The following is a 13,604-nucleotide window of genomic DNA, read 5'->3' on the forward strand; positions in this document are numbered from 1 at the left end:
CTCTCCTTCTGCTTTCCAGCTCCTTTCCCCCTGGGCCCTTTAAGGGTTTCTCTTCCTGGCTCTGCAGCTCCTTAGCACACTCAGAGCCTTGCCTCCCTCTCTGGACAAGCTCTGTTCACTTTAGGGGCATTCAGGGAAAAGTGAACGTGTCCCCCAACAGCTACTGCACTTTCTCCAGAGATGCCGGCAGAGTCTTTGGGAACTGCCAGCCCGTGTACCAGGCCCTTTGGGGCTTCCGGGGTGTGGAGTGTTCCCTCCACCTGCCTTGCCTGCCTTCTCACCTACAGAGACAGCTGGGGCTGGGAATCAGTGAGACCAACCTGGGCGACCAGGTTAGCCCAGAGAGCTCGTCCCTCCCCTGGGCATCCTGACGGCTGGGTCCTGACCCTCTCCCTTGACTTGACTGTTCAAGATTAAGGTCTCATTTGGCCTAGAAGGTTCTCTTCTCCAGGCAGGTGCTTTCTCCAAATAGACCATGGACAAAACGCTACAGACGGGTAAACAGCTTCCCTGGTTAGACAGGGAGGCTAGCTCGGCTGGGGATCGGCCTCTCTGGGTTCTTCTTGTGGCCTGTCGTGCCCAAGGGAGGAGGGGGTGTCTGCAGTGAGCCTGCTCCAGGTGGCCCAGCCTCTGAGAGGAGGCCAGAGACGGCACCATGCTGTGGGGGAGGAGAGAACCGGAGGCCCAGGCTCTGCAGCTGACTTAGCGGCAGGGGGTGGCCACACAGGCAGCTCCTCGGCCACCTCCAGAGGAGAAGTCAGCATGCAGGGCGCCCCCCGGAGGCCTTGCGGACACACAGGTGGCTGGGTCCCACCTGATTCTGATTCTGCCGGGCTGGGTGGGCCTGAGAATCTGCGTTTCTCTCCAAGTTCTCAGCTGCTGCTGCTTCTGGTCAGAGGACCACTCTGAGAACCACTGATCCAGAGCCCAGAGGAGTGCATTCCTAATTTCCGTGAGAGTTTGAAGTTACAGGTCCTCTTTACAGAAAAATGTGTGCATACAAAAAGTTTACAGATGATCTGCAGAAGGGATGCCAGGTGCCCCCTGTGGCTTAGCCTCGGTCCCCAGGGTAAGGCCCTGACCGAGAAGAACCACATCAGTCAAGGCCAAGGCCAAACGGAGACACCACTCAGAGGAGATGCACAGAACAGAAAGAAGGTGCCTTGTTAGCTGTTTTTCTGGCAGAGAGAAGAGACCGCCAATGCCATGGAGAGGTCCCAGGGCTCAGTGAGGGGCAGGAGGCCTGGTTCCAGCTCAGCTTCCACCAGCAATGCTGGAGCAGCCAGGCAAGCCCTCGTCTTCATCTGGCACTAGCATGCACTCCTAGCTCTTTTTAAAAAATATATTTTTTAATTGGTTTCAGAGAGGAAGGGAGAGGGGGGGAGAGAGAGAGAGAAAGAGAGAAACATCAGTGATGAGAGAGAATCATTGATTGGCTGCCTCCTGCACGCCCCACACTGGGGATCGAGCCTGCAACCCGGGCATGTGCCTTGACTGAGAATGGAACCGTGACCTCCTGGTGTATAGGTTCACGCTCAATCGCTGAGCCACGCCAGCTGGGTTGCGCTTATAGCTCTTAACTCATGAGGTCGTAAGATGCTGCTGCAAGTCATAAGACCTTGAGATTTTAAAACCTTCAGCTTATAACCCAACCCGAGCAGAGACCTCCTAGCCTGGTCAGAAGTTGCTTCTAGAAACCGGATGTTGTAAAATCGGCAGGTTTTGATGTTCAGCCATATCACGCTGGGATTAGCTTTATCAGGTGGACTTCGTGTTTTAGATCCTCCTGGGTATAGACTGGCTCTGGGGACTGGAAGGAGGTAGAGGCTGCCCTGGGAGCAAATGCTCCCTCGAAAGCCCCCATTTCCCAGGGGCCCGGGCTCAGGATGGCCCGGAGAACAGCAGTGAGGCTGTGACGTGTGGCGTTGGCTGCCCTGGTGGAAAAGCAAGATAGGAACCAGATAGGCCGTGGACAGGAGGGAAGACAGGCGCTGCTCGTGTCTCAGCATCAACCCCGCAGAGCTGGAAAGCCCCTGGCCCATGTCTGGAACTGAAGGGACCGTTTCTGAAAGGACACTTGACACAGAGGGTCTCCAGCCCAGGACCAGCAGCCACTGCTGGCTTTTGTCAGGGTCCTCTGAGTGGGCAAGAAGAATCAAGCCCAGGGAACCACTTGGAGGGACGATGTCAGACCTACGCCGGTCACTGGAGGTGAAGGATGGTGGGCAGAATGGCCAGAGTTCAGAGGGGCGTGGCCTGACGGAGTCCGCGTGGGCCTGTATGGTTTTAATGTGCAGCAGGGAGGGCTGTTGGTTCAGCTCAGTCCGTGGGACTTGAGTGCTGCAGGCTTGAGCCACACAGAGGTGGCCTCTGCGGCGCGCTGGGGAGCCTGGGTGGCAGGCAGTCTGCCTGAAAGGTTCCAGGGGAGGTCAAGAGCAGCCTGGACAACAGGGCAGAGAGAGATGGATGGTGGTTCAGGGAATCTGGCTGGTGCCCACGTTGGAGACAGTGTGTTGTGAGCAGGCCTTGAAGGGTGTAGGAAAAGGCACTCTAGCCAGAGGGTCCTGCCGTGAGCAGGTGTGCAGCCCAACGGTTAGGCTGCGCCTGGAAGCCCCAGGCGGTTTGCAATGGGATGTACTTGGGAGGAGGGGTTATCAGGGCACCAGTGCTGGGAGCGTCTCCACCCGGGGTCCTTGAATCCCAGCTGGGGAGATCCTATTTTATGTCAGATGCAGTCAGAGCCATGGACGCTTTCAGGAGACAGGAAAAGTCTGAGCACCTTGGGACCTGGGGAGGAGGGTTGTTGAGCCTGGCGGAGAAAATCCACAGGACCCACGGAGTCAGACAGACACGGCCGGGAACCTCAGGCCTCACCAGTCACAGCCCAGTGACGGCATCAGCCACTCAGCTGCACAGGGCCTTGTTTCCCAGCTGTGAAAGCGGGGGGGCGGAACTTCCCTTGCAGCAGGGTTTCCCTGCCTGCAGCACTGATCACGTTTGGACCGATGAGCCCTTGTCCTGGGGGGGCATCCTGGGCATTACAGGGTGCTGAGCAGCACTCCCTGCCTCCACCCACCAGTGACTAGTAGCACCCCCCAGAAGCTGTGCTCCCCGACATGTCTACAGACATGGCCAGCGGGAACTGCTGCCTTGCAGGCCCCTTGGCGGGTTGAACACGATATGAGTGAAATGCCTGGTACAGAGCTAGGCGCCCAGGGCACTGAGCTGACGAGCACAGTCGGCGTAGGGGAGACCCCTTGCAAGTCTCATTGTCATTGTCCAGGCAAAACCAGTGACGACAGAAAGACTGCCTGGAGACATCCATGGGGTGGGCTCCGCAGGGGTCGCCCACCAGCTGAAGGAGGAGCACCGAAACTTCCCACGTTCTCACACCTGGCTGGCTGGGAGGGCAGAGCTTTGCCCCATGAGAGAGAGGCCGGTTTAGGATGAAGAGCTCTGGCCCAGCTCTCCTGAGCTCCGGCTGCTGGTGGTCCTCGGGGACACTGCCCAGAGCAGGGGGAGGTACGTGCCCCGAGCTCAGGGAGGCCTCTCCAGGGAAGCAGTGCCTGTGAGAAGCAGGGACCTTTGCCTCGCCTGTGGCGCCTGGGTCCTTGGGAGCTCAAAGGCTGACGCACGCAAGGCCACGCACAGGAGTTTGAGGTCCAAGAGGGAACGAAGGACAAGGAACGGACCTAGTGACCTGGCACCCGGTTCCTGAGAGCATTGTACGAGGAAGTCCGCTAGAGGAACCTCCAGGAACGAGCGGCAGCAATGGATTTTCCTCCCGGGCTCTTCCATAGCAAAAGGATCAGCTCCCCACCGTCCTCCGGCGGCTGGAGCTGAGGGCAAGCCCCCCAGTGCCCAGCATCCCCCAGGCCATGATGTGGGGTGGAGGATGGCAGTCCTCAGTTGGGTCAACCAGACCCACCCCAGGGTAACTGTTTGCCCCCGCAGAGGGGGGCTCGTGTGTGTTTTGGGGGAACACAAGGGAGGGGGGAAGCTGGTGCATCTTTCCTGTCATAGGAGGTCTTCAGGAGTGTGAGAGTTCAGGTGCAGCTGCTCTGTGGCTAGGCGGCACGTTTTGGTACCGAAAACATATTCTCTAAGAAATAACAAACCACCCGTCGGACACCCCCCTTCCTCCTCCCACAACCTCAGAAGAGGACCACGAAAAATAAAAAAATAAAAAACAGAGAGAGAGAGAGAGACACCCGAGAGACCAAATCGAGGCCTCCCGCCCTCACCCACCCTGTGCCCCGGAGGAGAGGACCCTATTCTGCACCTTCCGCCGGGAGCGCCCGCTCTCAGGAGCGAGCTGGCGCGGCCGCGCAGGGGAGCGTGTGTCTGTGTGTGATGTGCCTTCATGCGTCACTCTATTTATGTTGTTCGCAGCCCAACGGTAGCGGCCAGGGCAAAGTCCCGGGGTCATTTTTGCTACCGCCGCCGCCTCCAGTGGCCAGACCTGTGCCCCTTCCTATGCCTGATTCCAAATCCACCAGCACTGCCCCAGACGGCGCCGCCTTGACTCCTCCATCACCTTGTAAGTGGACGATGAAACGGAAACCACAACGCCCCAGCCCATGCAAACAGACTCCACTGCAAACAGACAAGCCCCCCATGCCCTGCCCCTCATCGAGCCCTCCCCCGCCCAGAAGGCCTCGGAGCCTCCCGCTCGGACGAGGGCAAAGCTGAGCCCCCCACCGCGGCCGCCCAGGCCTCAGGCGCACCCGCCAGCACACCACTAGCCCCCCTGCCCGCTGCTCCCGGCCCTGGCCCCTGGCCCAGGCCCCTGGGGGGCGGGAGGGGGAGCGCAGTGGGGCGCAGGCCGGGGTGCTGGCCAGGGTGGGAAGGGACCGGGAGGCGCAGCCATGCCATCTTCATGCCTGATTGCTGTATTTTTCGTTTTTCGTTTTTTTTTTTTTTGTTTTTTGATTTTTTTTTGTTGTTTTGTCGTGCCCCCCACACCAAGAAAACTTAATGTGACCACAAGGCGACGCCACCACCATTCCCTTTTTGCCTTGCCCCCCTTCCCTCCATTCAGGCCTCTAAAAGGCGCAGCAGGCCCGCCCCTGACCCTTCCCTTCAGTCTCACATTTGGTTTCTCGTTGTTCCTCTTTTTGTTCCCCCTCCTTCTCCCCTCCCTCAGTTCCTCCCCAGGTTGGATATTCCAAGGACAAGGGAGGGCTCTGGACCTTGGCTTACTTCATCTCTTTCTCTTTCTCTCTCTCTTTTTTTTAAACCAATGACAACTTTTGTCCAAGGGAAGAGAAAATCTGAGTTGGGAGGCCCAAGGTAGACCCGACGTGAGGGACAGAAGAGGCGGCGGGTGGGCGGTGTGCCGTCTGCGGGCAGGGCGGGCAGGGCGTGGGCAGCGCTTCGGGCGCTCTGGGGGCTGGCAGGCCGCAGGCCAGGACTTCCGGGTGGGAGGGGTGGCCCATCTCACCACTTTTCTCCGTCTTGCGCTCTGTCTCACCTTCTCTCCCATGGTTTGAGTTCTTCCCCCCTCTCCATCCTCTTCATGCCATCTTCCCATCTGCATCCGCCATAAGACATCAAGTCACGGTCATGGTCATTGGAGGTGGGCAGGGTGGGAGAGGGGACCAGGCTACAGGGTGGCACTTCTGGACAGAAGCTGGTGAGCATGGGGTCCCTGGGATGTATGTGGCACAGGGCAGGGGGTGGGGGGCTCCCAGGTAGCCAGTGACCCTCATACTCCCCTGTGGGGGTATCCTCCTTCCTGGGGTGCCAGGGCCCCTCCCCTCCCCTGGGAGCCTGCCGAGCTTCCCCTGAGAAGAGCACGAGGGTGTTGGGCTCATTTGCCCCTCAGACCCCAGAACAGTTGCCCTGGGCACCCAAGCCCCGGGGCTCCGTCAGGGCCTCCAGCCTCCTCTTCCTCTTGTGCCTTGGCCTGTTTCAGACCCTGGGGAACCCCAGGACCATAGCACCTGGCTCATCCATCAGAGGAAGAGAATGCCTGCCAGGCCTGAGCTTTGTCACCCTGGGCCCTAGCCGGCAGCCAACTCCTACATCCCTCTCCAAGCCCATCCCACCTGGCCCAGCCCTCCCTCGGGCCCCTCCAACTTCCCTGGACCATCGGCCCAGTCCTTGGGGCTGTCCAGGGTAGTAAGTGGAGTAGCACCCAACTAGCCGCCCTGGTTGGAGAGGTGGCCCAACTGGGAACAGCCTTCCCCAAGCAGGGTGGGGCCCGTCCAGCAGAGTCCTGCCCTCCCGCCTCCCTTCTCTCCAGACCTGAGAGGGCCAGTGGGAAGGCAAGGTCACCCCCTTCGGGTGCTTGGAGAGGAGGGCTACCCCGGCCCGGCCCTGCTCAGTGCCTGGTTGGGGGAGAGGACTGGGTCTGTGGGATCTCAGCTGAAGTCTCCAGGGCCCCTCCCCACCCCCTGGCCAGGAAGGAGGACAGGACGCCTGGCTCAGGCAGAGGCTGGGGGTGGGGGACAGTGTGTGGTCCTGGTGAGAGGATGAAGGGGCCCCTCTGGCCAGTCCTCCCCACTGCCAGCCTAAAGCTGGACAGCACGGTCTAACCCAGTGTCTCCCTCTCTCAGCAGCCCCACAAGGGCAGTGCCCAGGTGGGCCCCAAGGCCTCACGGGGTTTTCTCCTCTCTCTCCTGCTCCCCACAGCATTCGCAGCGGCAGGCGCCTCCTCTGCCAACCGGTTTGTCAGCATCGGACCCCGGGACGGCAACTTTCTGAACATCCCACAGCAGTCTCAGGTAGGAGTGTGCAGGCGAGGGGAGGGGCGGGGCCGGGTGCAGGCACGGGTGGGGGCATCGTGGTGTCAGGGAAGAGGCCAGGGTCTTGGGGTTCCTCTGGGAGAAGGGCTTGGGGCAGGGCTGAAGGATCCAGGCGTTTGCACGCCCAGCTGAACCTGCCTCCCCAGGCAGCTCCCAGGCCCCCTGGCTAACCAGCTAATTGGATAATTAGTTCTGACAACCTCGGCCCTGAGGAAGGTGGCCAAGGACCCGAGGCTGGAGGCGCGCTGGGCCAGGCCGGAGAGAAGCAAAGACGGGAGCCGAGGCCCAGTCAGGGTGGGACGGCATCTGCCTTGTGGATCTCCGCCTGCTCTGCGGGAAGCCCTGGTCCCCAGCCCTCCCCGCTCCCCTGGCTTTGGGTGGGCTGAGGAGGGACCGAGCTGGCCTGGTGGGCCACGTGCCCAGAGACTCTGGCACCAAGGGCAGGGCAAGTCCCGTTGTGCCCCGGAGGCCCCTCCCCCAACTCCCCTTGAGTCCTGTTAGAAGGGTGACCAAGCTTCTGGAGCCCCCCAGCCCTGCTCCCATCTGTCTCCAGTTCTCACAAGGAAACAACCCCACCACCCCAACCCTCCTGCTGGGCACCCCAGACACAGCTTTGCACAGGCACGCGCGCGCGCACACACACACACACACACACACACACACGTGTCCCGCCTTTCCCATGTCTGTCCCAAGAGGCTGGGGATAGTCTCCAGCGCCCAGGGCCCTTGGGGCACAGAGAGCACCCTCCTCGGGGGCAGGGCAAAGGCCGCGTGCAGAGTGTGGCACTTCTTTTTATAGAAATACCACCCTGTGAGCCCAGGGCCCAGGAGGCTTCAGCCCTGGGGACGTCCACCTCCGTCCAGAGCCCTGGCCACCTCTTTCGGCTCCTGCTCGCTCTCTGCTCTGAGGCCTGAGTCCAGAGAAAGTTGGTGGATAGAAGTTTTGTATGTGTGGTTTTGAGGTTTTGTTTTTTCCCTTTTCCTTTCCCTCCCTCAGAAGAAAAAAAAAAAAAAACACAAAACACAACAGCCAAAAACTTTGTCAAACTGCAAACTTCAGAGCTCCCTAGTGGCAAGGAGGGGAGGGGAGGGGAACTTCAGCCCCCTCCAGCTTCCCACCCCCTTTCCCCAGAGTCACGTCTGACCCGTCTGGTTTCCAAGAGCAACCAGACATGATGTAACACCCAGATGAACTTGAACTTGGGGGTGTTGAGAAGAAAAACAATGGCTCCGAGCAGGGGCTGGAGCCAGCCCCCTCCACTCTGTGCCAGGGAGCCCGGGAGAGCCCTGCTGGCAGAGGGCGGGAGGGGGTGCCAGAGGAAGGGACCTCTGCGGGCCGCCCTCCCAGCTCGGGGCTGGCACCAGGCTGCAGGACTCCATCGAGCCCGCCCGCCCGCCCTCCCTCCCTCCCTCCTGCCGCCAGCCGGCTGCCTGCAGCTCTGGCTGTTCCCTGCTTGCTTTCCTGCTCTCCGGGACCACAGCCTCCAGCCCTCCCTGCTCACCCCATTTCCGCCTCCGTGTGCTTTCCCTTCTGCACTTTCTCTGCTCACTTTGCTTGGACGGTGGGGCCAAGTCAGAGTATGAGGCAAGTTTTCCTCCCCGTTGTTCCCAAAAGGGGCCTGGGCCTTGGCAGGGAGCAGGCAGGTGTGCACGGCGGTGGCCACGGCCGGCCGCGGTGGGGGGACCAGAGCTGGACAAGCCTAGCCAGGAGCCCTTGGGCCTGGGGGCAAGCGGGCTGCAGCGGGTGGGCACCAGGGGTCCAGTGGGGGTCGGTTTCCACAGTAACCAGTGACTTTAGCTGATCTCTGGAGCACCAGATGGAGAGAGAACAATAGAATGAGGGAAGAAAAGAGAATTTTAGCAATTTTGTCATTCCCTGGGCAGCGCTTTTTACTTAGTTTTAATCAATTTTGGACCTGGCTCAGGAAGCAGGGAGGGGTAAGCAGAAAAGCCACTCTGTGCTTGGCAGCAGATGCCTGTTCCTGGGACCGGTGAGGAGGCGCTGGGGCCCTGCTGGAGCAGCCTTTGTCCTGCACTCCAGGCCTGGAACTGGAGTCTTCCTCCTCTGAGGGAGTCCCCAAGTGTGAGCACTGGTGGTTGTCCCCCTGCTGTGCAACTGGGGAGACCCTAAAGGGCCTGCTTAGGGCTTTGGCCTGGTCTGGAAGGGACCTGGTTGTCCCCAAAACCTCTTGTCCTTCACAGGGAGGGGGAGGGGCAGGCTCACAGCTAGGGCAGTGGTGTAGGGTTCCAGTGTAGCCTCTCTTTGGAAAGAGGGTCCCAGAGCGCATCAAGGTGGGGGTGGGGGTGGGGGTGGGTACCCAGGCAGTTTCTCCAAAGGCCAGGACAGGAAGCTCAGGAGCTGGCCGCTGACCCCCCCCCCCACCCCGGCTGCCCATGCTGGGGATGCTTCGGGTTTCCCCCACAACTTGCCAGCCCCCACCACACACACCGTGAGCCTCCATGTGGCCTTCCGTCAGTAGAAGGGTCGGACTCCGGGCAGGTCTCCCCTGTGCGTGTTGTCCAGCATGGGGCAGGAGGTGTAGCATCTCTGCCCACCCAGTAAACACCAGTAGCATCCCAGTCACTGTGACAGCCCCAACCCCCACTTTTCCAAATGCCCTCCAGCCGCCCTACCCGATGAGATAGCCGTGGGCACGCGTGGTTGCTTAAATTTAAATACCTGGAGAAACATTTAATCCTTCCATTGCACGAGCCACTTTTCAAGTGCTTAGAAGTCACAGGTGGCTACTGTAATGGGTAGCACAAGTAGAGAACATTTCCTCTGTCGAAGGGAGTCCTAGGTGATCTCTGAGGCCTTTTCTCACTGTGAAGCTCGATGTCTCCATCTCACAGTGGACGACAGCCTGCAATCCCAAACCAGAGCCTGGGCGGCCGGGGGGCGGAGGCAGGTCTGGCCTGCAGGCAGAAGTGTGTGACCAAAACAAGTGCTTTAAATATTGGCATTTTCACATGAAATTCTGTCTGGATTTTTGGCTTCTGTTGAAAAGTTGGCTGAGTAGCTCCCCCAGGCCCTCACTGGGACGTGGGCAGCCTTGCCCTAGGCGGGATGGGCACGCCACGTGTAGCCCTTAGGAGCATCAGCTCTGAACTGCCCCCTGCTTTTGAGTCCTTGGGCAGGTCAGCCACCCTCTCTCCACCTGGCTTCTGTGTGGGGTTGGAGCAAGGGCAGGATGAGTGAGGTCCCCGTGTGTGCTCTGTGGTTAGTTCTCCTTGGCTCCTGTGGATCCGAGTCTGTGACCCAGAGCCTGGGAGAGGCCCTGAGATGCGTTTTTAGGGACCTCCATTTTGCACCAAGGGTACCACCAGGCATACCTAGGCACTGTAGACCATAGAGGAGAATGCCCCCGACCCTACCTCTTGGCCATGAGGTGGAACCAGAGCCTTTGGTGAAGGAAAATGCAGGCAGCCCATAATGGGGAAGGGGGAAGGGGTGTCCACCCTGGGGATGTTTTGCGCTAAGTGGCCACCAGGGCCCGTTTGTGGGAAGGCAGCGCCCCCTGCTGGCATCCTAAGAGAAGGGACATCTGCCCTAGGGAGCTTGAGGTCCTTCCTCAGTGCTGTTGCCCTGGGCAGCAATTTTCTTTTTGTTTATTTGTTTTTTGTTGTTTTAATCCTCACCCAAGGGTATGCTTTTATTGATTTTAGAGAGAGAGGGGAAGGGGGGGGAGAGAAACATCAATTGGTTGCCTCCCGTACACACCACGCAATCTGGGCATGTGCCCTGACCAGGAGTTAAACCCTCTATGACTTTTGGTGTATGGGACGACGCTCAGCTAACTGAGCCACACCGGCCAGGGCAAGGCAGCAATTTTCAACCTTTTTCATCTCATGGCATACATAAACATTACTAAAATTCTGCGGCACACCAAAAAAATACATACTTTTGCCAATCTGACCAAAAAATATAGGTATAATTTTGGTTCATTCCCATCTGACTACTATTGTGTTGGCTGTTATTATTTTTTAAGTTGACAGTCTAAAGAAAAAAAGCACTGTTATTAGTTATAGTTGAAAGCTATTACAAATGTATATTTTGTAGATTAAAAATATTTTATAATAAAAAAAAAGAAAGGAGAAAAAAGAAAAAGGCCAGTGTCCCTGACTAAAAATTCTTGTGGCACACTGGTTGAAAATTGCTGCCTTAAGGCTAGAGAATTGAGGGGGGGGGCGTGTGTCTACCAGGCCCCTCCCCCAGGGCTACCACTGTTAGGGACTGAAGCCATGTGGTATCCCCCTCACCAGCCTTTCAGTCTGTGGGACCTTGGCTCGGGTGTACAGATGGGAATTTTTGCTTTTAAGTCTAAAGAGACAGAAAGAAAACTCAGCAAGAAGCTAGGCCACCAACCACCCCCCCCCTCCCCAAACCCCTCTGGGGACAAAAGCTCTAGCCTGGCATCCTCTCCACCCTCCAGGACCCACACAAAAACTTAAACAATTGGAAACATGGCCAGATCCCAGGTCTGTGCTGTGCCAGCGCCAGCCACGGGGGTCCTACCCGCTGGGCACGATGCCCACGGGAAGGCCAGCTGGACTCTAGCACCAGGGGGCAGGGTCTCTTGGGGGGGCAGGATTCCCACAGGAGGGACGGACAGAATGGGATGTAGCTCTGTGCGGTGGTGGTGTCCTTGGCTCCGCTGGAGCTGGACCCTCCGGGGGCCTCGGCCACCACCTGCAGCCACAGGGCCAGGTGGGAGTACGCAGGGCCCGGCCCCAGCTGTTCTCAATATCGCCTCTTTTTTGTCCCACTTCAGTCCTGGTTCCTCTGATAAGATCGACAAAAGAAATGACAAAATGAAAAGAAGAGGTTCCTCAAACAGGGGGAGAAGAAATTTTGAGACGTGGAAAAAAAAAATCCCCCAGCCCAGCCCCACCGAAAAGCAAAAATTAAACGTCGTCAGCCACTCAGCCCTTCTCTCCTCCAGCCCAGGGACCCCTGCAGGCCCCCCGAAGCAGCCCAGTTTTCTGAGAGCCCTCGGAAGAGGTCTCGGCGGGAGCTGTGCACCAGCAGCCAAGCAGAAAGCAACATGCAAAACGGACTCTGCCCAGCAGAGGACAGAAAGAAAGAAAGGATGCAGCAGAACTTCCTTCCTCCCCCATCCCATCCTGGCCTTCTGGGGAAGGAACTTAATCCCCAAACAAGTCAACCAGCACCGTTCTGAAGGGGCCTGTCCCCCACCCTTGTCCTTCCTGGGGGAACCCCGCCCTCAGCTGGGGTCAGAGCTCCACTAGGGAGCTCAGAGGACTAGCTTGTAAAGATGAGGGGTGCAGATCCAGAGGGCACTCCCCTCCAGATCCCACCCAGCCCTCCCTCACTGCCTGCTCTGGACGGGGTGAGGCAGGGTGGCCTCTGAGTCCCCCTGCCCCACCCTTAGGCTAGAAGCCCCCACCCCTGGACTGGGGGCATCTCCTGGAGCTAGTTTCATGCTCCCGGAATGGAGGGTGTTCCACCACCCTACCCTGGGCCACAGGGGTATTCCCAGGACCCCAGACCCCTCTGTACAGTAAAAAGTCAAAAATGCTCTCCAAGGTCCAGTCCCAGAGCGGGACAGGCCCCCTCTCCCCTCTCTTCACAGGCAGGCCGGGGAGGTCGCCCTTCTGCCGTGGCCCAAGTGAGGGGAGATGGGCCCCAAGTCGCCCCCACACCCCAGCCCGCATGCAGGTGCCCTTGTGCCACCCCATCGGTCCCTGCCCCTGCCCCTCACGCAGACAGCCCTGCTGTGGCCGGGCGGAGAGTGGAGCAGAAAGGGGACCGGGAGCGAAGCGAGAAGGAAGGGCAGCCGCTGCTGCCCTCGCCTAAGCCGCCACCTGCGCTAGGTAGGCGTCCTGCCGGCCCACTTTCCGTTCCTTTGGAGGGTGTTGGGTGTCGTCCTTTTTCAAAAGCGTTTTGGAGCTTTCTCTCCCCCCCCCTCCCCCACTTTCCCCACCACCCCATCCCTTGTGGCCACTTCTCTCTGGATTTCAGCCGTAATGTCTTTACTCTTTATTTCGGGGTGGGGCATTCATTGTTTGGGTCTTCTGCTGTTGCAATTGGGAACTCCTCCTCCAGTTAAGCAACTTGGGAACAATTTGGTAACACACCACAGGAAGTAGCTCCCCCCCCCCCTGAAGTCCCCTCCTCCCCCAAGGGAAGGTTGGGGACTGTGCAGAGGGTCTTCAGAAGCCGGCCCTGGGAGGGAGGGGAGCAGGGGCACGCCCAGCCCCATCCGGGGGTGTGACTTGGCCCCTCTGGCTTGTCTTTCTGTGCCTTACTCCCTCCTCCCCACATCTCCCCTCCTTGGACCCCTTCTAAGTCCTTGTGCCTCTCTCTCTCTCTCTTTCTTAATTGTATGAAAACACAAAGCACAGGTCAGGATCCTCTGAAAGTCAATCAGCCCAACATTGCACGCAGGGGTGGGTTATGGGTTTTATTTATTGTGAATCTAGTGTGTGAGGCTGCGGCAGAGCAGGCGAGGGAAGGAAGGAGGCGAGGGCGCTGGCTGGGAGGGGAAGAGGGCCCTCACCTGGGGCTGAGGGGGCCAGCGGGTGGCGCCTCCTCCCCAGCTGGAAGCCACAAGGTAGCTAGCCCGTGGGGTAGCTTTTGTTGGCAGTTGAGCAAAGGCCCTCCCCCCCACCCCCATCCGCTTGCAGCCCAGGGGAGGACGGGGACTGAGAAGCTGGGGACCGGGGACCCCACGGGAGCCTGGGGGCGGGGGTCGTGGGGAGTAGGGCGGGGGTGGGGGGCCGGGTGGGCCGGGCGTGACGCGCGGTCAAAGTGCAATGATTTTTCAGTTTGGTTGGCTAAACAGGGTCAGAGCTGAGAGGGGAGCGGAAGGGACCCCCTGCCCGGCCGCACGTG

The 13,604-nt window shown here is 59.2% G+C and overlaps 1 protein-coding gene across 1 annotated transcript in view; it reads left to right on the forward strand.

The window, feature by feature from the left end:
• Nucleotides 1-13,447, forward strand: part of NFIX (nuclear factor I X) — a 92,713-nt gene extending 79,266 nt beyond the window's left edge. Inside the window, exons 10-12 of the mRNA XM_028134562.2 lie at nt 4,393-4,540; nt 6,637-6,728; nt 11,521-13,447. Coding sequence (XP_027990363.1) covers nt 4,393-4,540; nt 6,637-6,728; nt 11,521-11,535 — 255 coding nt within the window. The 3' untranslated portion in view covers nt 11,536-13,447. The remainder of the gene's footprint in view (nt 1-4,392; nt 4,541-6,636; nt 6,729-11,520) is intronic.
• The last annotated feature ends 157 nt before the right edge of the window (nt 13,448-13,604 follow it).

The sequence above is a fragment of the Eptesicus fuscus genome, chromosome 6, assembly GCF_027574615.1.
Source record: "Eptesicus fuscus isolate TK198812 chromosome 6, DD_ASM_mEF_20220401, whole genome shotgun sequence".
Classification (NCBI taxonomy): Eukaryota; Metazoa; Chordata; class Mammalia; order Chiroptera; family Vespertilionidae; genus Eptesicus; species Eptesicus fuscus.